General features: G+C 36.7%; 2 protein-coding genes across 11 annotated transcripts in view; one reads left to right on the top strand and one right to left on the bottom strand.

Annotated features, from left to right (window-relative positions):
- The window catches only part of LRRTM3 (leucine rich repeat transmembrane neuronal 3), a 165,148-nt gene extending 157,550 nt beyond the window's left edge, over positions 1–7,598 (bottom strand). Inside the window, exons 1-2 of the mRNA XM_010957919.2 lie at positions 7,041–7,598; positions 5,171–6,702 (exon numbers count right to left, since the gene is read on the bottom strand). Coding sequence (XP_010956221.1) covers positions 5,171–6,702; positions 7,041–7,044 — 1,536 coding nt within the window. The 5' untranslated portion in view covers positions 7,045–7,598. The remainder of the gene's footprint in view (positions 1–5,170; positions 6,703–7,040) is intronic.
- The window catches only part of CTNNA3 (catenin alpha 3), a 1,350,411-nt gene that overhangs the window by 568,937 nt on the left and 756,456 nt on the right, over positions 1–25,018 (top strand). The gene's annotated exons all lie outside the window — the stretch shown is intronic.

Raw genomic sequence — 25,018 nt, 5'->3', positions numbered from 1 at the left:
ATTAGGGGAATACAAAGAAACAATAGAGTAGATGTCATGTAATTGATACCTGGAATATGTGCTAATACCACTGTAATGTGTTCTAAGCAATTACTTTTTGCTCAATAATGATGTCATCTTGCCATAAATGTTATAAAGTCAACAAAGTCTCAAAATAGTGATACTGGAGAGGGAAAGGGAGAGTAACCTATGTTGATTTGAAAGCCTTTGCTGTAATGACCTGATTTGGGGCAAAATTAGAATTTTGATTTAGTTTGGTAAGCTTTTGGTTCAGTGTTCTCTGGTTGGTGTCTATTTATGTCTATGGTACATTGTGATCATTGTTGATAACTCATAGACTTCACCAACATGGGGTGGAAGAAACTGTTTTTATGGAAACTGAAAGTCAAAGACTAATTAAAGTCCTAGATTCACTGCCAAGTCTCAGAATTCATATTAATGTAAAAACATATTTGGGCTTCTGTTACACAGTGGTTAGTAATGTTTTCTAACCCAGGCCAAACATAGAACATTGGCAAACAGCTGAATATCTCACTAAGTGCTCTTGGAAAATAATAAGTAGCTGCCATTTTAGAGTTTACAAAGTATTGCTCACATTTTGTCCTCCCAATGACCATGTGAAGTCAATGATATTTGCCCATTTTACAGATAGGGAACTTCAAGTTCAGAAAAGCTAAGAAATTTCCCTGAGATTATTTGATTTGCAAATGTCAGAGAAATTTGAATCTAAGGCCCATACTCTACCATACATGGCTGTGATATTTTTCTCAAATCAAAAAGAATCTTTAACTCTTTTTAGTATATTTGCTCTGCAATATTTCTACTGTATTTTATCCAACTATGCAAACATCACAGTAATTTTTGAGACTAGGCAAAAGCAGCTCTAATTCTGTAGGCTATCATGATTTGATTAGAGAAACTGTCACTCTCACCTGTGTGTTATTTTATTAGTTTTCGAGATTTATTTAATACAAGCTACTTAGCTTTCATCAGTTCTGTTTCTCTTACAACATTTATAATTCAAATTCATTGATATTATTTTTCATGTTTATAGTTTCTTCCAGCTGCCTCTGATTTTTATTGTAGGTAGCTAAGAGAATACAAGTATAGCAAAATGCCATGGGTTTGCTACAGACCCAGATTCTAATGAGAATCCAGGGAAAAGGGAATAAAGGACACAACACAGTTGCTGAATTTTTCATTTCTCATGGCTCAGTTCTCATTTGTCATGTCTGGAACTCAATTTGTTTTAGGCTGTATGGCTTGATACTTGTTTCTGATGCTACTCGAATCCACACTTTAAACTATTTAAGTTCTCTTGGTAAATGTCAAGGGAAGAGAAGATATTTCTTGCACCTATAGCATCTTAAAAATAATTGCCAAATCTCCGAATCTGACTCTGCATTATCCTTCCCCAGAAGGAGAGCATAATTTCATTATCTATGAATCATCACCTCTTAGACTGTAACATCATTGTCAGGGAGCCTAATAGAACCAGTGTTCAGCTGACTGAAGCGGGAAGGGAGGAAGAGAGCAGTGGGGCAAAGCACAGGTCACTGGCATGATCAACAAACTGGAGAGTCTTAGAGCCAGAATGGGAGGCCTCCCTCATTTGATAGCTCAGACATTCATACTGACTGGCAAATAACTGATGCTGATCCTTTCAATATTCGTAGTCAAATGTGTTTTCCCCAATCTAATGACATTATATTTCAGTATCTTGCCTGTGCAAAATGTTAACTCACTTAATGAAAATATCAGAATATTTGTCCAATGTCGATGATTATAAATAGTTTAAAGCATTTCTTATCTATTCGTGTTACATTATCACTTGCTCTTCTGCTTGTACACTTTATTTCTTGCCCTCAGTTCCAATTCTGGGTGTTACTAAATAAGTCAATATGCACAACATAATTTTTAAAAATTACACTACAACTGTATTCCCAAGGGAGATGAACTAAGTAAAATTCAAATCTGATTCACGAGTCAAAACCTATATGTGTCAACCACGTTTACATAAGGATTCAGGATAAAAAATGAAATAGAATGTGTCTCAGCTGTGGTTAGTCTAACCAGCCACTGGAGGTCACTGCTGCTCCACAGAAATACAGTTTCCTGCCTGTTTGCTTAGGTAGTTGACTCACCAAATCAAGTAAAAAATGGTTTAAAATCTTTGAAAAGATGTAATGTCAACATCCTTGGAAAATATAAACTCATTTAAAAGGAATATATCTCGCATAAGTGTTACTTAGGAGACTGTGGTACTTGGACTATTAACTCCATGCTGCAGTTTCACTCCAAGTACTGGGGCTCATAAAAATTGGGGGAAAAAAAAACCACAGATGGTTCAGAGACTACATTGTGTTTCCTCTCTCTCTGGTAAAGCATTCAAAGTACTGACTGAATCCATGCTGCATCAATGCGTCTGCTGTATAGTTTAACAGGTCAGGCTGTTTATTTAACTGTTGTTATCTCTGAGGGAAGTCAGACAATGTAAATATGGAATAGAAAATGAAATATCAATTACATTTTTCTCATATGCAATGAGTTTAAAATACTTATGAAAATAGATGTATGGTATATAGTCCAGAAAGTGCCATAGGGTGGGGGTGAGGACTCCGAATTTGAGTAGGAAAACATTTGCCAGTTGGCTTTGTTTGGTTTATAGTGGTGAACTAGTGATCGTCTAACCTACAAGAATTATATTCTGAGAACTAGAGAAGCTTCATTCCCAAAGAGGGGGAAAAGACTGTTTTTTGTAGTTTCATGTCCTGTATTTAAATTACTTTTATAATCTAAGGAGTTTTATTTTGGTAGAAATTACTAAATTTGTAAGTAGTTGAAGTTAGGTATTAAAAAATAACCAGCCTTCAAAATGTTGGGTATTCATGTAATCTTATACACCCAGTGGCTTTGAATTTTAGAAACACTTTTAATACAGCACACATATTTTATGTATATACTAGCAGTACCACAGCACTGAGAATTTGTAAGAATTTTAAAATATAAGTAAAAAGATGCCTTGCCTTAATTTATTTGGTATCCATGACAAATGAGGCAGAAGTTCAAGTCAAAGAATAGAAATGGGCTTTTTCACTTTAACACTGCATTTAATTAATACAGTCATCTTTAGTACAGATAAAAATGAGCTGACCAAAGAAAATTTCTTTTTTTGATGGAATATGTATTTACTGACATTTTATGAAAAATGTAAAATCACAACTTCAGTGAAAAACATCACAGTAGGCTCAGTCATCCAGTTCATAGTATTGTAAGGAAATATCTGCATTATTAATCAATTGGGAATCCGTGACCATTTGCCATTAAGAAATCTATATCCAACAATTATTCATGGGTAAATATATTGTAGCTATGATGCTTTTCTGAACTGGCATCTATTTAGAGATTTAATCAAAGTACCTTGAGAAATCCACTTTAGATGTCCCTTTTCCTTTACTGCTTATAAAAGTATGATTTTTATAATCTGGCTTCCTTGCAACTATATTTCATGGTAACTTGCCTAGATTTTTTCTTTCAGCAGTGAAAAGCCTCCAAACTATATAAAAATGCTGGTAAAAACAGCCATTTACTTTTTCTTTTTTTCTGCAGTGATTCTGTTTTGAAAGAACAGGGACATGGTTAAAGATGTAGAGCTTGTCAAGCCAAGTTAAATGAAACAGGCTCAATGTTGCAATTCCTAATTTTTTTCTCCTGTAATAGAATTCTTCATTTTGGAGTATGAAAGAGGGTACAGACTAAAGACATTTTTCTAAAATATAAATGAACTGTGGTCAAAGTTACTTAAATACCAAAGCTATGATATTTGCACTGCAGTCAATAAACTTTCACCATTGACATAAAAACATGCATGCAGCTTGCAGATTGCCAACAGGGTCTGTACAGAATCACACTGATGAATGAGTTCACAATACAGATGAACATAGGGACACTATAACATCAGCAATAGAAGAGCAGAAGACAACCGCCATAGAGTTGGTCTTTTTTCCTCTAAGATTTATTTTATACGTTTATTAAGGTGTTAGCAAAATCATCCTTTTCAATGAGGCTGTTGGTGGAAAGCATATCTTAGACTGTGCTCTCTTTACACCTCTGAATGAAGTCACCAGGGGACTGGTGTGTGTGCAGGGCAGGTCGCGGAACACAACAGGACAGCCTGACAAATCCCAAACAGAAGGACAGACAGAGCTCATGATTCCACTTCCTACATTAGGGTCCTTAAAAGAGCTGGAAAGGGAAATTCAGGTAGGCTTCCAACTACACGCATTTAGTGAGCTGCATTCCCATTTGCAAGCCTCATCTCTGAAAAATCCTGAAGGTGAGGGGCAGTGGAGCAATCTACTTCCCCAAATTTGCCTCTTGACTATTTTACTTAATTATTTATTCTGGAAGTGTGGAGGCTAGAGGAAACTGACAGTGAAACCTCTAGTCTGATTTAACAGAGATGGGTTTCAGAGATGAGGCTTTGAGTCTAAAACTTTGTATTTTTACCATCTCCTCACATTTTGCAGCTGTCTACTTGCAGCATTTTAACCCTTCAGCAGTTTTCCCTAGGCTTGCCTTAATGTAATTCAAACACCCCTGGAAACGATTCCTGGTGCTGCTTTAACAGAGCACCATCTTTTGATAGTTTCCTGCAATTTTGTTTTTAAGCCAGGCATTGGGTTAAGACTGTCTCTAAATGTTCCTGTCATCAGTCAAGTCATCTTCCTCAAATCAGTTCAAGCTAGGATCACTCTTTTTCCTTTATTTGCCACTGAACTGCAAACCTCCTAGAACTGTAGATCTGGTCCTCCCAGACGGAGAATAACAGCAGATGTGGGGGGTTACTTATGAAAGAAGTTTTATCTTAAAACAAGTGTGACATTAATGGAATCAATAAAGGGTCTTAACACAATAGGCATTATATTAAGCCAGAGTTCGAGCTTCACATTGATTGTGGTATTTAAATTTCAATAGGTTAATTATGTATGAAAGGAAAATGACCAGTATTATGAAGGTACTAAAACGGACAGTGAAGGACCTCACCAACAAAGTGAGAGGGAAGGGAAGGGGGAGAGGAGCACCACGTTCCCTTTATAGTCACCAGAGTTCAATAAAGCACCACTTATTTCCCAGCTTTTAAGAGCGCTTTTATCACAACGGTTCATACCTCACACTCCCTGGAGCCAGATTTGTTATAGGTGCAGGGTCCCGTCCCATTCAGCAGCATCTCGCTGGTCTCCGTGTTGGTGGGTTTATAATCTACATAAAATTCCTGGGTACTGGGAGTCATTTGCTTTAGGGACTGTCTTTTCTTTTTCCTGTGCCTGCGCATGAGGGAGCGCTGCTGCAGCTGCTTCATGCTGGCAGGGTACCGCTTCCATGACACGTAGATAACGAGCAGGATGACGAGCACGGACAGGAAAAGGGCCACGCTCCCTGCGATGATTTTATGGAAAGAGATGTGCTCAGTGTCAGCATCCGTCTCTGGCCCGGGCTCCGTGGCTCCCACAGTGGGGGGCAAAGGGGGTTTGCTCTCATGCTTCGGCCTGGGGAGCTTGGGCTTAAATGTTGGCTTTGGGAGAGCCCTGGCCAGATCAAACCTCTCCGTGGTACTTTTGCCACAGATGCTATAGTTCTTCACTGCATCAATCACATTTACTCCTTGCAGCTCTTTGGGACTGGCACAGATAATTGTATTCTCCCTCAGACCTTTAAAACTTTTCAGCCAGTTTACCAGGGAACAAATATTTCTGCTGCATTCCCATATATTCCCGGCAAGACTGATGTCATTGAGGGATATCCAAGAATCCAAAATCTCTTGACCAATAAATGTGAGCTTGTTGGAATCCAGGTTGAGGCGCTGCAGATTCGGGACACACTGGAAAACACTAGGTCCGCTAAAAGCTTCAATCTCATTGCCTGATAAATCAAGCCTTTGTAATGAGCTCCAGGTCCAGGACATGGTCTGTCCTATGACACTGATTTTATTCCACTGCAAATAAAGGTTCTGAAGGCTCACCAGTCTTGGAAAAAGGGCCAGATTGAGCTTAGAAAATTGATTGTGCTCCAGGTGAAGTTCTTTGAGTCTGATCATGCCAGCAAAGACATTCCTGGCTAAACTTCGGATCCGGTTATATCCCAGGTCCAGAAGTTCCAGGTTGCGGCAGTCTTGGAATATTCGCACTGGGATGGTTCTCAGGGAGTTAGACCGTAAATGTAAACTCAGCAGCTTCCGCAAGCCCCGAAACTGTTCAGATCCCAGAGAATGCAGCTGATTATAGGACAGATCCAAGTTCCGTAAATTTGTCACAGGTCTGAAGGTATTGTTGAGAAAATAGGAGATTCTGTTGGAACTCAGAATCAACTCTTTGAGTCTGCGTATTCCATTAAAAGCATTCTCGTCAATATTGCTGATATGGTTATGGTCAAGGTATAGCCAGGTGAGCTGGTTGAGCCCTTTGAATTGATTATACTTAAGTTTTTGAAGGCTGTTATAGCGAAGGGACAGACCTAAGCAGCCAGCAGATATACTTGAGGGTATCTCTTGTAATTTCTGAGATTCACAATATACCATTTTGCCTTCACACCTACAGCCCTTAGGGCATCCTCGTTCGGCAGAAGAAAGCATTGTCAGTAAGACAGTGGGGGCTATAACCAGTGCTACAGCTGATCCGCTCAGTAGCCTAATTACATTGAAACCTGGAAATAAAAACAACTTAGAAAAGTTATCCCCCCAAAAAATAATTCATTTCTTTCTAATCAAGCAATAATAAGCATCTATCTTCTTTTTTTTTAGAAATTTAAATCTAGATAACAACATTTCACATCAAATATCATCTTGGAATTTAAAGAAAATTGTTTTTAGGGTTTTTTTTTTAATAGTTAAGCAAAGAAACATGTCACTAAGCAATTGAATTTATAGTCTTAGAGCAGAGCAAGGTAATTGCTACAATAATTAAGGCAGAATTAATATACAGACTAGAGGATTTTGGTTTTTTTTTTTTAAAGAAGAGAAGAAGAAAAATGACAAAACATACCCATCCTTTGTATTGTTCAAAGGTCGTCCTTAGGTCTTTTGCTTTGGCTTAGGGGGCCGCTTGCATGACAGCCCCTGTCAGCTGCACAGTAGTGAGTCAGGGCTCGCTGACACCCAGGAAGAAAAATTGGACCCCTTGGGAGATGGACCGATTTTGGAACATTATTCTTTGCCAGCCACGCAGAACACTCCAAGAACAAATAAATCCCAACACCGCATTCGCAGCAAAACATCAAAATCTTCCTAGGTAATAGGATCTTCGTGGATATTACGTTTTTGCATCTTTACAGTTTTTTTTGGAGGAGGGGGACTAAAAAAAAAAACCTGGCTTCTACAATTTCTTCTTATCGGAAAGCATGCTGTATTCCTCCAGGCAACACGAGGCTACCTGAGCTGCCACATCTGTATTCCATAGCCCAGCATTTCTGGTGGTGAGCACCCAGTTCAGCCAGAGAGCTGCCTTGGAGCCCGGAAGGCAGGAGAGCCCCGTACCGCGCACACGCTCAGCTCACTTCTGCAGACTGTCATTCTGAAAGCTGCTCAGACTGTTGCTTTGGTTTCAGTGAATGCAGTCTTATGTAAAGCTGCCCCCAGTGGTGAAGAACATTATGGGCATGTGCAGAAATGTCTCTCTTTTATCTTGCAAATGAGCAGGCTCTCTGCTAGAAAATGAATGATTCTTTTGGGTGGCTCAGTAGGAACTGAATGGTGACCGTAATCAATAACTAGCAACATTTTCTGTAATTTCCAAGTCTTGTTTTACAATTTGGCAACGTCTTTATTGTCTGCATCCACTTAATCGCTAAACACGTGCTGCCCAGAGTTTTTCTGGAGCTTGACATTAAGTTCACAGACCGAATGTCAGTTTTTCGTAACCTCAATGTAGGCTTTGAACTGAAATTTATAAAATGAATTATTGAGCTTTTCACAGAGAAGCATTAACTGCCTGCCGGTTTGACCTCTTGGAGTCACAGTGATTATATTATACAAGGTATCTCAGGATGCTAGAATGCATGCATTTTGGAATAGAGGGAATAACTAATGACATATAAACTAATGTGTCCAATAACCTTTCTGGTTTTCCTACAAAAGACATAATTGGTTTAATGGTTTATGACTTGGTTTGTTGATTTAGTTGCCGTCCTTTTATTTTTTATAATTAGAAGAGAAACCATTTTTAGTGTGAGTAGAAGGATCAAGAGCTCATTCAGTTCAGTTTATTGATGCTACTGCTATTTATTACACTAATAATATTCATTGAGCACTTTCTAAGTGCTTTAAATGTGCTATCTTGTTTTATCTTTAAGCATTATTATATGTAGGTCCAATTACATCCTTCATTTCAAAGATGAGGAAACTGAGACTTGGAAACGTACCTTGCTCAAGGTCATATAGTAAGCAAGTGGCAGAGTGAGATTCCGAATCATCTCTCTCTTATGCTCGAACTTCTAACCACTAGATGATCCTGCTTCAACAACACTGTTATCTTCATTTTAAAGTGAGTCCAATGAAAATTAGCCCGATTAAGGCATTGTGGCAAGGAAGCTGTAGTAAAATTCTTGATTTCTAGAGTAAGTTTGCATCCACTTCTTTGGTATGAATGTTCTAAAGAAGTATTATGAAAACTAAAGAGAAGCTTAGCCTGTAGAGTGAGAACATAAGTTTTTGCACCTAGGTTCAAGTCCTGACTGTAATTGACCAGCTCTGTAACTTTGACTGGATTACTCATCTTCTCTGTTCATCAGTTTTCTCTTCAACAAAATGGACATAAAAACAAAATACTGTTTCATAGATAGTCTGAGAATTAAGTCATCTTAATATCTGTAAAGAACTTAGAGTATTATATGGCACACAAGAAGCCTGTGTTAGCTCTTATTTGAACAATATCTACTTTATTGTATTTGCTGGTATCACATGCTATTTAGTATTGAATATTGACTATACCGACTGCCATTAAGTCACAAAGAACTACTTCAATGAATATGTTTTATATTGTTTACAATGAATTTCTGAGATACTCTCATTCCTGCCTTCTTTGATGAGAAGACTTCCTAAACCTCCATCATCTCAACTTTAAGGTAAATATTTAAAATGAACCTTAACTAGTAATTGATGTTTGATCATTTTCTCCCCCAAAGCAGAATATGGTAACATCTGCCCCACAGAGAAAACCATTTTGTTTAAAAATGATTGGTAATTTTATAAATGCTATGAATGCATATAAAGCCCCCAGAGAACTTGTTAAAAAGATAAATTTCCAAATCCCTCCCCCAAGATTTTGACCCAAGGGCATGGAATAGGCTACACTTATCAACAGACTGATGGACAAATAGGTTTAAGAAAAGTACTGTAAGGGAATGAATAAAAATAATAAATTTTCTCCTAGTAGGAAGAGAGGACATACAAATCTCTGACATTGTAATATAAGTTCTATGAGGACAAAGACAATGTTTTGTCTACTTTGGTTTCCTGAAATAAATACATTTTTATGGGGATCACATTTGATACAGGATAAACTACTTATGTAATGTTAGTCTTATATACATGGGATTGATCCCTGAAAATTTCCTCGTCCAGTAAGATTGGATACAATCTTGAAGAAACTATTCTTAAAAAGTGTGTGTGGAAAGGTTAAGAAGCTGGAAAGTAGAAATACTTAGGTGGTCAGCAAGTGATCTTCACTTTTTCATATAGACATCTCTTGTCTTCTTAGTTAGACCATAAATTTTATGAGAATAGTAAACATAGTTTTGAATATTCCCTTTGGCATATTGTAACTTTTATCATCTAACATCCCAAATGGGGCTTGACAATTCGTATCTATTAAAAGAAGACTAAAGGGAGTTGTATTTATAACTCTGTCACATCTCTGTTGCTTGCAAGCCTCTGAGTTTTCTCCTCACCATCCCAGCTTCTCCCTGGGAAGTAGCCACCGAGATGTCTGCTTTGCCTAACAGCAGCAGAGGGCCCCTCTTGGGTGGCTGGAGGCCCTATCAACTTTGTGTTTTCTATTCTTCTCTCATTCCCTGACAGATGCACAGAAGAGCCCACTGAAAATGTACTTCTCTCACTTTGCTTTTCCTGGGAGAAATCTTGCATTAATTGTGATGAATAACATTTGCTGCTGTGTTATAGACCTTGCCCTTAGTTTTCAGACATTTCCTTGGCACCTTGGCTTCTGATCTTGTCTTGCTCCATAGATCTGACTTCACATTCACCTTTTTGATCTCAAAATTGATATTTTCTCTAAATGCCGCTATTGATCTCTTCCTCAATAGTGATCAGTAGCCATTCTTGGATTGAGTCCAAGTCCAGGCACTCTGGGTGGTCCCTACTTTGGCAGCAGTCCTTAAGCCAGCATCACCACCAGGTCTGTGCTGGTTCAAGGTAGTGAAATGCCTGAAGAGGGAAGACCATTCCTGAGGCTAGCAGGGAAATCCAAAAATAAGATAATGCAATCCTAAACCAGACTGAATACTTGAGGCTACCGAAATCACTCCAAAGACGTAGAATAGTCCCTCAAAAGAAAAAAAAAGTGTATTTTCAAAGATTTTAGTAATCTGCTATTGTGCTTTTCAAAGTTATTCTCTTATTACTTGTTAACTACAACAAGGTGATTACTTCTTATTTACCTTTCAAAAGAAGCAAAATTATACTACATTATGTATTTAGCAAATTCTTTTGCAGTAACACCACATGCAGAACAAACCATAAACTACCTGACAAGTTAAATTTCCCCAGTGAATCAAGGCCCTTTATGATTTATATCCTTATAAAACAGTGTCATATATCTAAAGGCTCTCTTATTGCACTTACAGTACTTCAAATAGCTGAACATATTTTGTTTAAATTGGGTAAATAAATCCAATCTCAGTTATATAATGCCAAATTTCAGTCTGATATGAAACTCAATTGCCAAATACAAACTTAGAAAACCAGGGCTTAAAGTGGAAGTACTGATATCTTAACAGTGGGTTGGCCTCAGATATTTCATTCATTTAACAGTCTGAATATCCGTTATGTGCTAGATACTGTTCCAGACACTTATAGAGTACATCAGTGTACAAAACAAAGACGTCAGCTTACATTCTAAAGGGGGAAGATGGACAATTAAAAAACAAACATAGATAGTGTATTATTAGGTCGTATGTACTATAGGAAAAAGCAAAGGAAGGAAGATAGTGAAGATTAGGAGTGCAAGGGGTGAGGTGGATTGCAGTTTTAAATAGTTTGGGGCCACTAAGAGAGTGGCTTGAGCAACCTTGAAGACGATGAGGTTGTTAACCGTAAATGTACATGGGGAGTGACCAGGGCAAAAGCCTTCAGGTGGGTGGGAGCAGATAATGTGTTCAATGAATAGCAAAGAGGCCAACCAGTCTCGAGTGGAGAGAACAGGGTGGAGCATAACTGGAGATGAAGTCAGAGAGGGAATAGACTCTAAAGGGAAAAGAATAAAAGCAGAGAAGTCAGTAAGGAGGTTATTGTGCCAACCAGGAGAGAGATGATGGTGGCTTGGGCCAGTGTGGTAGCAGAGGAAGTGGTGAGACTTGGTTAAATTTTGGATTTATGTTTAGGTAAAAAGCAATAGAAATTTTCTAACGGCTTAGAAGTAGAGGTATGAAATAAAGAAAAATTAAAGACTAGTTGTACGGGCTGAGCAACTGGAGGGATGGTGAAGCCATCAGTTGCTTCTATAGGTCAGGTTTGGGGAATAACATCAAGTAGTCAACATATTTGAATTATGTTTGAATTTAGCTCTTTGATTTGATAAGACTAACTTTTGCAAACATCTTGATATTAGGCCTCAAAGCACCACAATGTATTTTAAAATATTTTATAAAATGATTAGCAAAATTCGGCACTAAACAATAGCAACGTGGATTTCCATCCAGATGCCCTAGACAGAGGCCACATCTTTGCATATGGTCTCGGAGGGGAATGGAACCAAAAGCTTTGATGAAAATTCAGAATTACATAAAGACCAGATAGAGGAACATTGAGACTAAGAATTTTAGAAAAGAAATTTGGTAAATCAAAAATGTTTTTCTAAAATAAGTTAGAGAATGACATATACATTTTATTTTCTATGTCAGTTGACATTTGGAATTTGGAACTGATTCTGGCCAAACTTCTCAGGGTCTCAGTTTGCTTATCTGCAAAATAGTACTCATAAAACCTGTGCTATGAATCTCTCAGTCTTTTATTTAGGCTCAGTTTCCATTATTTATGTTTAAATACATTGTAGACTATAAAGTGCTATAAAATATTTCTGGAATCAGGCTTCCTATGAGAAAATTAATTTTTCTTTGAATTCTGTTTAGGTTCTCCTGTCATGAGCATATACTGGAACAATTATTACAAGGGTCACTAACATGATCAAAGGCAGAGTCAGAATTTACCAATATTAAAAAAAATTCTTTAGTATTCTCTTTCTACTAAAATTTAAATACAACAACCATTTATTATACAGCATACATCATTGACATTCTGTGTTCTAATTCATAAAGTGCTTTCACCAATAAATGCATTTAATATAGATGTTGTAAAGAGCTTAATGTTTTTGACTCAGTTACCCTATCACGTAATTAGATTGGCAGAATGCTAACATAGAGTTCCCTACAGCTATGAAAATGATTTTCTTCATTTCTAGTTGGTTAGAATACTCATATGCATTTGTACACTTAAAACTATATTCTGATCTTCCATCAAGACATTAACATGTCTCTTGGTTTCCATCTGCTTGCTTCAAGGGCCCCATTAAAAACCCTGTCTGGTCACATATGGTTATGAGTGAGTATCTCTGACTTAGATAAATGGGTGAAGAAATTTCCAAGCCTGACCATTAAAATAGTTTCTCAGTGGCTTTCTGGAATGAGGCAAATTCAAATGAGTGAAACATAAAAGGTTATCTAACTTCCTCACCTGAAGATACATTTATGCTACAGCATCAATCCATATTCTCAGGTTTTATTGCATTCTTTACTGTCACTTCCTGCAGAGGTAGCCCTAAGCCAAATTTGGGTATAGGGAAAAATAATAAACTCTTAGGGTGTAACACTTATTGGTGGATTTCTGGAGGTTGAAAAGACTACATGACTTTGAGGAAATAATTTTTTTAAAAATTTAGTGGAAATTTAAAAACACACAAAAAATAGAGAGCATAGTATAATAAACGTTAACTTTAACAATTATCAATATTTTGCTAATTTTGTTTCCCCTACACTACCTTTCCTCCCACATAAACACATATTTTTTTTTCTTCTTGGAGTATTTTAAAAGCAAATCTCAGAAATCATGTCATTTTTACCCATATATATATATGGGTAAAATATATATATTTCAATGTAATTCTAAGCAATAAAGACTTTAAATTAATTTAACCATCTAGCATTATTATACCTAACATATTTAACAATAAGTCCTTAAATATGCTTTGTAGACAAGTTCTAAAAAGCAAGGCCCAATCATTGCATTTGATTTTCATGTTTCTAAAGTCTCTTTAATTTTTTAATGTCATCAATTTATTGGGAGATAATAGGTCATTTGGACTTTACCTTGTTCCACATTTTACATTTGACTGATTGTTTCCCCTGTGTCATTTAACTTGCAAGAAGTAAGTTTTAATGCATGCGTGTTGAGCAAGAAGCCATTTATTAATTTAAGCAGGATATCTGGCCCCAAATCAATACTTGGGGCATCTATTCACTCTTGGTGGCAAATTTAAGACTTGCAGAACTTTTGAGTAATATGAGACTTAGAATCTGAAGGAAAATATGTATTTCTATTTTGAGGCATTTATACTACCAGGGAATTAAGTGATGGGTCAAATGGCAAGTTCAAGGACAAGAATTATATTAAGGTGTCATGAATCTATGTTGGTTAAACATTTGTATTTACTCGTGTCTGTTCTTCATTTTTCATTGCACTTGCCTTTTTGCCCATAGTCAGCTAAAGCAGATATTTGATATTGTTCCTCGCTAAATAAACCTTCTAATTTTTCTATTACTATGGGGATATTCTTCTAAAAGAGGCTCAGAAAATTACTTTCAAGAGAACAGTGATCAAAATTCATTTGTAGTCATTTATATTGAGAGAAATCAGTTTTCTAGCTTTTCATTTGGAACAAATTCCATGAAGGAATGTATGGCATCAGAGCCACACTGTAAAATTTATTATCCTATGTATATTCCCAAATTTATTATAATTTCTCACAGTAGAACAAAGGAGCTTTAGCGTGACTATAGAAGTCTCTAAACCAAATCTATATCTTAATATTTGATGCTTAACTTTGCATGTATGGCTATGCTTTGAATAGAAAGTCAGTATCATTTAAATGGTATCATAATAAACATTTTGCTATATTTGCTTCATATATATTCTGATGTATAAGAGTTTTTTAGGAAAATTTTCTGTCTTAGTCCATTTGGGCTGCTCTAACAGAATATTATGGATCTGGCAGCTTAAAAACAACAGAAATTTATTTCTTACAGTTCTGGAGGTTGGGAAGTCCAAATCAAGATGCGGGTAGATTCTGTGTCTGGTAAGGGCCTACTTACTTGTTCATAGACTTCTTTTTCTGCAACTTCACACAGCATAAGTGGCAAGGGAGCTCTCAGAGGCCTCTTTTATAGGGGACTAATTCCATTCATCTAATCACTTCCCAAAGACTCCACCTTCAAATACCTTCATACTGTGGATTAGATTTCAGCATATGATTTGGTGGGGACAGGATACAAACATACAGCCTATAGCATTTTCTATTGCAGTTTTAAAGCATTATGTGTAATAGTTTCACGTGAGTACACTAGTATATTTTTAATTTTCCTTCCTGACAAATGTATCAGCATTAAGAATTAAATCCCCCAACCACCAGGTAGGGAAAGATAATAGAAAACTTGATTTGGGTAAGAAGCATAGTGTACCATTGCCTAGTTCTACTTTTGTTCCTGAAACAATGTCTGATTTTTTAATTTTATGCTGCAGATCTAAGACAGATTAAACTTCTGATAGAGGATAAATTCTGCAGTGTAGTGGCAGAGAATAAGAGCTGTGGGTCCCTATGTTACACAAAAATACTTCAGTTTATTTGGGGACTCTCTTAAAATGGGCTGGAGAACCCTTCTCTGTATCATAAATGCTTAATCCTGATTGAAAAGTACTTCCCTTAAGAGTGTTGGGAATGCTTAGGAATCTCTTGTGGCTCACAGCAGAGCCCCCATGTGGCAAAATTGTGATTCAGGCAGAGACTGACTGAGTCCCTAGAAGCAAATGCCATACGTCTCCAATAAAAATAAGATTTATTTTTCTGGTACGGTGTTGAGAATTTATTCATTTATTCAACAAATATTTATGAAACTCTTATACTGTTCTTGGTGCTGTGGATCCAACAGTGAATAAGACCAAAACCAAGAGGACTTGCATTCTAGTTGATGAGATAGTCAAAAATAAACTAGAAATAAGTGCTTATGAAGAAAAATAACAGAGTATATGGGCTAATGACAGTTTGATGGAGTGGTCAGAAAATCCATTTCTGAGGACTTCATATTTAAGAGCAAGTAGAAAGCAACTCATGTGACTCTGTGCCCCCTCAGATGTAACCTCCCTTCGGGATTTTCATTGATCACCACCAACACCTTCACAGTGTTGCTGCTCCCCCTTTGACACTTAACTCCAAGAGTGGACATATCCTCTTTTTAGAACAAATGGCACAGCTGAAAGGTTAGACACAATTTTAAGAAATTTTTTTAAAAATTAAGAAATTTAGGAGATAACACAAGAGAACAAACATAGCAACATGATTCATACAATGAAGCTTACACAGAATTGGCTTTTTTAGACCCAGTTTTCTGATTGGGGGTTGGCATCAGGAATGTTTGCTCCAGTAGAGGCGACCCCACCCACTCAAAGACTGTTGTGGGTCTCATAGGTCACATCTCATCCTCACACAGTAAGTCCACTATTTAAGCAAGAGTTTCACATGTGCAATCAAAAGAGAAGCCTTTCCCCCAAGTACCTCCTTCCCTCTCCCTCAGTGATCTTCTTTCATCTCTAATACTGTGTCCCCAGGTGCCTATGGTGGCCCAGTTCTTTTTGGATATTTTTTCACTCTCATCAACAAGTGAATTCTATCGTAGTTGCTGATAATGACTAACACTATTAGCCTTCTTGGTGTTTGAAATTTAATAGGTAAGTCTGAGAAATGGAAATATTAAGGTATCAGAGAACTGAATTTTATGCATATAGTTTGAAAGGCAAATATGGAGAAAAGACTTGTATGGAAAACACTCATACTTGCTTTTCCTTCTCAGCTTGTTCATCAGTTACTCTTTTTAGATTGTCACTTTATTTTACCTATCATTTCCTTCTCATAATATTTCTGAATTTTATTGATATTTCCATTGCTTGCTAGTATAACTGAAGATTGAGTATCTCTCTCTCTCTCACTTCCCCACTTCCCATGTTAACATAGTATTAAATGAATGGTATTTAATTTAGGATGACTATGTAAGCAATGCTGCTGCTGGATTAAATGGTATGCTAGATTGTACTTCTACTCTCACTCAACTTTGTCTTGCAGTTAAGAATTGACCCTATTCTATCTTCATCTCTCTCTCTCTCAACTTTGCTTAGTTTTATCTATAACTAGTGTTAGTTGTTTTCCCAATGTTTGAAAAGATTTGTCAACTACTTGATTTTTCCAAATACTCAGTCAATACAGACAATCCCTTTCTTCTGTAGCACTCCGTTTTTTCACTCTGATATCTAATCATAGCTATCAACCTCATATTCCCCTTCACCATTCTCCAATGATGATACACCCTGTTTCCTGGGTCCCATATATTTATCTTCTTAGTTTACCACTATTTTTGTTAAAGCATATCCATTCATAGATTTCTAAGAAAGAGTGCCTGTGAAATAACAATCTCATGTCTGGATTTTTAAAAATTTATCTTGACTGATTAATAAACTGGCTATAAACATAATTCACAATTGAAAGTCATTTTCCCTCAGAATCTTTAAGCTATTGCTCCAGTCTTCTCACACCTACTCTTGCTGCTGAGAATCAGGTGCTATTGAGATTTCCACTCCTTTGTGTATAATCTATTATTTACACTCTGGAAGCTTTTATGATATTTTATTTTCCCTGGTATTTGGAAATTGTACAAAGATTACTTTGGTTTGAGCTTGTTTCCATTCATTGTGTAGGTTTTCAGTGGCCCTTTAACTCCAGAGACTTGTGTCCTTCAGTTCTGTAAAATTATGTCTTTCTAAATTACCTGTCCTGTTTTCTCTGTTCTTTCTCCCTCTGAAACTTTTATCCGGCAGATTTGAATTGATATTTTGTGTTTTCTTTCCTATTTCCCATCTCTTTACCTTTTTTTTCTTACTTTCAGCTGATTTCCTCAGCTTTATGTTACAATAGTTTGTCTACTAAAATTTAGATCAGGTGTTAGCAAACTATGGCACAATGAAATCTAGCAATGATGTTGTTGGGTCAAGTGGTATGAATAAAGTTAAGTTACTGTAAATAAATGAACACATTCATGCTCATTTATTTATGTATTATCTATGGGTATGTTCACCCTGCAATGGCAGAGTTTAAATACTGTAAGTCCTGTAAGCTTGCGATATGTACTGTGTGTCTCTTTATAGAAAATGTTTACTGATCCTCTCTCTTCTCTTAATTTAGGTGATCATATTTGTTATCTCTAGGAGCTCTTTTTTGATTCCTTTTTTTCTTCTTAATAACATAATGTTTACTTCTGTTGGTGAGACATCTTTTCTCACCCTGGGGATATTACATGGAGTGTTTTTGTAGTATACAACTTGCTGCCAGTGTCATGGTTTCCTCTGAGGTAATTTAGTTAGTTCATTTTGGACCATTTCATGTTGGAAGCTTTTCTCAAATGTTAAGTTTCTTGTGTGTTCGTTCAGATTAATGAGTGAGGCACTAAAAACCAAGAGAAGGTCCCCTGTTGTGGGCAAGCTTTTGGCTGTGGATTTTTGTGGTAGTAGGATTAAACAGTGAGCTTGCCTTTTCACTAAGGAATGTCCGGATGCATGAATCTGGATTTTTCTTCCCCCCAGAGAAGATCCCCAACCTCCTGCTCTGGAGCTGGAGGCTATTGGTGTTCTGGGACAAAGCAGAGGAAGGGTGCCAAGGTCCCCGAGTTCATTATGTACATTCTCATTTAATTCTGTTTTCAGTCCCAAGCTTCACTGCTTTGCCTCACGTACTTGGATTTAGCTTCTCAGGTTTGAATTTGCCAGAAAATAAACACTTCCTCTTTTCTGCTTGAAGAAAGGGGAATTATCATAGTCAACTCAGGCTGACTAAATAGCAGATACCATAGACTGGGTGGCTCACACAGCAGAAATTTACTTCTCACAGATTTGGAGACTGAAAACCCAAGAAAGGTGCCAGGGTGTTTGGGTTCTTGGTGAGGTCCATCTTCACAGTTTGCAGATGGACTCATTCTTGCTGTATCATCTCATGGCAGAGAGAGAGATCATCTCTGTTTTCTGATAAGGGTACTAATCCTATTCATGAAGACTCCACCTTCAGTACCAAATTAGCTCCCAAAGGCTCCACCTCCAAATACCATCACTTTGAAGATTAGAGCTTCAACATAATTTGCTGCGGGTGGCACATTCAGTCCACATCAAACTCTTTTGGTTTCTTGGGGTGAAAGTGGGGATCTGACAGTCATTCTCCATGAGGACTTTAAACCAGGCCCCATATTTATAGTGAATTCCCCCCCCCTTTTTGGAGGCTTTCCAGATTTTGCTGCACAGTGTAGGGTCCCCCTTCAGTAAACATTTAGGTTGTAGCTTTCTTGACTCTACTCATTTGTTATCTACTCTTCGTTTTCCAAAAGCGTGTAGAAATTGTTCATCCATTCTTATCTCCTCTTTATCCTCACTTGTATTCATTTGTCGTTACATGAATTTTAAGAAAGAAGAGGTAATAAAAATGTGCAATAAACCAGTCATATTTTAGATATGAATTTCTCATGACAGATTTCAGGCATGGCAGGTGATCCACACGGGGTGTGAGAAGGAGACTGGCAAAGCTGCCAGATCAGCCAGGACAATAGCCCACGGATAGACACGGAGGCAAAAGTCTTTAATTATAAAAGTGAGCTGCTATCTTCCTTGAAACTCATATAGAGGGTGCTTTTAACGAGAATCATTATAAGGTCTCTTTATTATGTACTTATTTCTCTATACAATCTTTTAAAATCAGAAGAAATTTGGCTATATTGTATTACTTGTGGCTTCCTTGGCTGTATAATTCAGTGTGTGCCTACTGTTATTTCATTTACTCTTTCTGTGGGTTGCAATTGAACTATCCCTTCATTTGTTCATTTGTTTCTGAACTTTGAATCACCACCTTTTTGCAGTTTCTCCCACACCCTCCCTTTAGCTTAGACCAACCTGTTCACTTCTGCAAGCCAGCAGCCTCCAAAAGTGCTAGTAAAATATATTTTTAAATACTTTTTTCATGTTTATGGTTTGTTATGGATATTGAGAAAATATACTTGGTGGAAATAGAATGACTTTTCAGGCCACGATGTTCAGTTAAGCTAAATTTTCTCTAGGACTTTATATTTTGTATTTATTGTAACTGCTTACAAATTTACACATTTTCAATATCTATAAATGTGTTTAATTTGCCTAAGCCCAATGTTTCCTCAAAAGAATGAGTTCATCATTTTATAATGAAATATAGATAAGAATATATTGTGTATGTTTTCTCAAGAAGCCAACTGTGCTCTGAACTGAGATACGAATTTGTTTTCCCACTCTTTTGTGTCAAAATTTTGGTTTCAGTTATTATCACTTATACTTTAGAATGAATTTTCAAATTTAAAAATATATACTTTGTTCTTTTCAAATTTATTTTGTGACTTGATAGTAAAAAATTAGAAAAACTTGAACTTAATATATAGGTTTATTATGTAGGGTATGTGTGTGTGTGTGTGTGTGTGTGTGTGTTTATATCTCTGAGAAGTAGAGCTTTACAAGTAAATATATTATTTCAAATAGATAACCATTTATTTATGATTCAAATTTGTATCTTCTAATAATCCAATGTGTATCTGTATTCAAAAACTAGTAATAGGTGTCACATAGTCATGTAAATCATTTCTTTAATTCATTGGCTATGTTTGAGACCAGCCTTTCTCTTAAAGGCAACAGTCTACATTAAATTCTGTATTTTTTCTATTTATAGTATTTAGTTAAAATCACGAAAATATTTTTGACTCAGCATATATTCTTCCAATCTTGATGTTTTCCTTCTGAAGAACTCTAGGTTTCTGCCTACAGACACCAAAACAATTAAACATGTCATCACATGTTTAGGCCATTAGTCCTAATTCTTAAGGTTTGTAGATTTTCTGTGGATACTTCTAAAAGTCTTGAGAGGTTTTACATAATTTTAAGTGGATTACAGCTTTGTAAGTTAAACTTGGAAAATGTTATAGTAATACCAAGTAATAATGATACAAAGGCTTAGAGAATCACAGTTCGGGAAAGGATTTTGAGATTATTTTGTCCAATTCACATTTTACATATCAGAAAACTGAAGCCCAGAGAGATAAGGTAACTGGTTCTATTCACATGACATGGGTACAGGAACTTTGTATGAAACTTAAATCCTTTGACTCTGGTGTATTTTTTTTCCAAGTATATTTTTTATAACATTCTTTCTTCTTTGAATCCAAACCAAAGTTTTTGTACCATGTGAAAAACAATAGCAGGCATTAATAGATAACTTTTTATCTAGACAACTAAGATTTATATTCTGTTTTGCTGGAAGTGAAACATATAAGTCTTAACCCATTCTTTGTTTCCTTTCCATTATAACAGCAACACATATTTATTGTAAAAATTAGAAACCATGGTTTCACCATCCAAAGGTAATCCCCATTAATATTTTGGCAATTACACAGATTTTTCATTAACTTGAATTTAATACATCACATTTCTTGAAGTAGATAAAACAATCATTTAAAATTCCTTCTACTGTTGAAAATGTAGCTTATAGAATAACCTTTATTGATGTTGAATCATTTGAGCTCACCTTCCCTTAAGTCATTGAAATGTGGAAATGATTGCTTCTGAAAAGGAAAGAAATCACTAATATCCTAATACACAGTCTCTTTCCCACATAGCTAACATAACCTTTTAAATAGGAAGTTATCCCATGCCAAAGGACAAGGTGAACAGAAAAGAATTACTGCTTTCTTCTCTTTTGAGATTTGGAGAATCTTCAGTGGATTTACTCTCTCCCTAAAACACTACCACCAATTTGGTTACATTATTGTCCTGCTAAATCCCTTGAATAGCTCACTGTCACCTGTAGTTAACCAGCAGACTCATCCCCATGGCACACAAGGTTCTTTTGATTTGATTCATTTTGTTGTTAGACAAAGCTAAGCCATGAGCTTTCAAGAAAAGCAAGAATCTTATTGGGGAAGGAACTATAGCTTCGTTTCAGTGCCCCGCACCTTGCTGATCTCCATTTGTATTACCTGTCTTGTGTTCACCTCTGTTCTGCTTCAGATCTCCAGCTTATTCGTAGGTTTTGCTTCTTGTGGAGTTGGCTTGCCATGCTATCGTCAGTGCCTACCCGCAACCAGATGGCTCTTTCAGCTCTACTGCAAGTCAGCTCACTCTTTCAAAATTCTCAAGAAGACCAATCTGATCCTTTTGTACTATGTCACCTAATAGGTTGCTATCTGGCTTGTGAGTTGGTTGTTCTTGCATGGGGTGATCACCCTGAGTCTAAACAGATGTGATGGAGGATTGAGTGTGGTGAAGTTGGCAGGGTCCTATTGTATAAAACCTGTCAGGTGCTTCATATGGGGCCAAGTGCAATTATGAAGGGCAGTGGATGAAACCTAATTCAAAGATCTTTTACTGTCTGGTCCAAAGCTACCCTTTTCTCATTATTTCCACTCACTGTACAATATGCTATGCAACCTACAATCCAGTCACATCAAAATATCTACCATTCTTTGATAAGCCATGTTCTATCATGCCTTACATCACTGTTTATGCTGTTCTCTCTTATAGATAAGAATAGCCTTCCCCCATTCTCTATCAGATGAAATTGTAAGATCAAAGGTTACACTCTCCATAAAACCTTCTCAAGGGATTTTGATGACTTCCTCATAAGCACTTTTGGGTCATATACCATAGTCATATGACATATAAGTATATTGTAATTGTTCATATATAAAATTTTCCCAGTAGACTACCCTTTAAATTCAGAGATGGTGGAATATCATTCATCTTTAAATGTTGACTATTAACACACAATACACATTCCATATGTGTTTGCTGAAAGCAGAAAATTTAGGTGATTCAAGGGGAGATACTTCTATCATAATGAAGGGTCCCTGAAAGGAGTCTGTGGCTGACTCACAAGGCTATGTTACCAAGACATGCTCAAGTATAAGGGAAATGTATGTACTAAGTGTGACAAACATTAAAAAATGTGGGTCAATGAGCCAGAATACTGGTTTATTTTTCACCATTTGCTGTCTCTATTCAACTAAAAAGTGTTGCAGATGGATTTTTATTGCTCCCTCAGTCCCTTCCAACTTGAGAAATTTCACTCTGAGGGCACTTTCATTTCTGTCTGAAGGCAGTGACCTTGTATTCACAGAAAAACAACTCCTTTTTTGGGGCTGTTTGTCAACATGTGCAGGGGCAATTTGGGGACAAACTCCTTATCTGGGACTGTTTACTCCTTCTGTTCCTTACTCACAGTGTTATCTCAGGGGGCTTTTTGCCTTAAGTAGGCTTTCATTAAGGAGCTTACTGGAATATCTGTAGCTTTTAAAAAAAAGCTTGCCTGCAGTGTCAAGAAGGCTAACTTCAGAAGCCAGCTTGAAGAAACCTGACTTAAAGGACTAGTTGTAATCTGGCCCTTGTGTGTCTCTTTTGTGCCAGTTCCCATTCGAGGTGTTGGAGGTAGAATTAGGAGAAAAGACATTTCTGTCCTCGGTGTTTACCACCCAGAATGGCATACAGATGACACACTAGTTACAGGGTGGGTAATGAGCGCTCTCGTGATAAAAGCCCAGGGTGCTCTATGACTTCACAGACACAGCAGCTATCCAGACTCAGCTTGCAGGAACAAGGCTGAATTAAGTCCCAGCAAAGGACAACTACAGTGATAAAAGTGCATGATTTTTAAAAATGGATGATTGAATGAATGATTAATACATTTAGGCAGAGCAGTAGCCGAGAATACTTTCTTACTCATTTTATGAATTCTCAGTCATACTCATTAGAGATAGTTGAGACACATTATGAAATTTAGTCTAACTAATATTCAGCATGAGCAGCACCTCTTAGTGAACACCTATAACATATTGGTCAATGAAAAGCCAGACAAGAATTATTGGTCATTATCTTCCAAAATCCACTTCAAGGAGTCTTTGGTAGTCTGCACCACCCTCTCATCAGCATTCTTTAAAACAGATGAGATACAGCTTGGATAAGATCCTTGTCCACAAATACTATAACTTGATTGAGATGAATGTGGACGTATTGTTGGAAATAATTGTGTCTTGCAGCTTGTGTGCTGCAAAAAACTGGCATGGAGTCACGTTGTCAACGCAGAGGCTTAAGGTTGAAGCAAGAGCACTTCAAGTCATTGTGAGAAGCAGAATGCTGAAGGAAAAAGTTTTTATCTCCTAATGCAAAATCAATGTAGAATCCTGATCCAACTTTGTTTTTAGACTTTTCCCATGGGAAAATTAGGTATCTTAAGCAGTTTATGCCAAGCAGCCTGCCATGTGGTGTGCACTAACTTCCTTTAGACTTTTCAAGATCAGAATCAATTTGAGGCCATCAGCTAGAGCTTCTAGCCAAGGCTTTCAAGCAGACAATTCCCACATGTGCTATGTGTGGTGAAGCCAAGATAATGTCTTCTGGAATAATAATATAACTTTTCTACAAAATACATCTCTTATGGTAAAACATACACATACACAAAGACCTCATGTTTATGTTTTAAGATTGGCTTCAAAATTTTTTAGTCAGTTTCTCTGAGTCCTCTTCATAGCTATTTTGTAACAAAAGACAATCTAGGTTCATATTAATTTAACTTTCTTATTTCATAAGCCTGAAAATAAGACTCAAGGGAGCCTTCTCTTAACCAATCTTCTGGTGGTAGTGGCACCCATATTTTGATATGTGTTAGGGACAGATATTCTCAACTATTACCTAATAATATTATCTAACTGTTGATGGTGTTCTCTGACCTGCAGTTGATGGTGGGATGAATTGAGAACTTCAATCATTGTGCAGTGTCATCAGATATATTAATCTCATGGTTCCCTATATGAGTTGCATGTGAGAGCTCCAAGTTTGGCAGGAACATAATACAAGTTTCTATTTGCTTTAAGATAGAAAATCTCTCAAAACACTGGTCTCAGGAAACAAATGTAGGGGTATCAACCCTTCCAGTGGAGTCCACTGTAGTGCAATGCATTAGTCTTTATTTGTACAGTATGGATTGTCCACCTGAAATATCTAAGAAATTAGATTAGATTAGTTTGGAAATTAGATATTAGAACATTAGATAATAAATTGAAAAGTTGTTAGGATCAGAAAGACAGTGTAGTAACCAGAAAAATTAAAAAGCAAATATATAAGAACACTTGTTTCCTTTTTGTTTTCAAACTGATTATTGTTAGTATAACAGAAAAGGTCTTATAAACTAGTAAAACAGAAAAAATCTTGAAAATTATGAATCTTTTCTGACTAACCTGAAGCAATGTGTACAACCCATACCAAGAAAATAGAAACAAAAACAGGATGATAAAAATAACAAAAATGCCACTGAGGAATAGAACGGAGAGAGAAAAAATAGGTTTCTGGATTGGAAGGCTCAACAGCCTAAATTAACCCATGTATAAAGTCAGTGCTATATGATCAAAAATCTCAACAGGAGTT

This window comes from Camelus bactrianus, chromosome 11 (genome assembly GCF_048773025.1).
Source record: "Camelus bactrianus isolate YW-2024 breed Bactrian camel chromosome 11, ASM4877302v1, whole genome shotgun sequence".
NCBI classification, from domain to species: Eukaryota; Metazoa; Chordata; class Mammalia; order Artiodactyla; family Camelidae; genus Camelus; species Camelus bactrianus.
The sequence above is the reverse complement of the archived record's forward strand: the minus strand, read 5'-3'. Positions and strand labels throughout refer to the sequence as shown.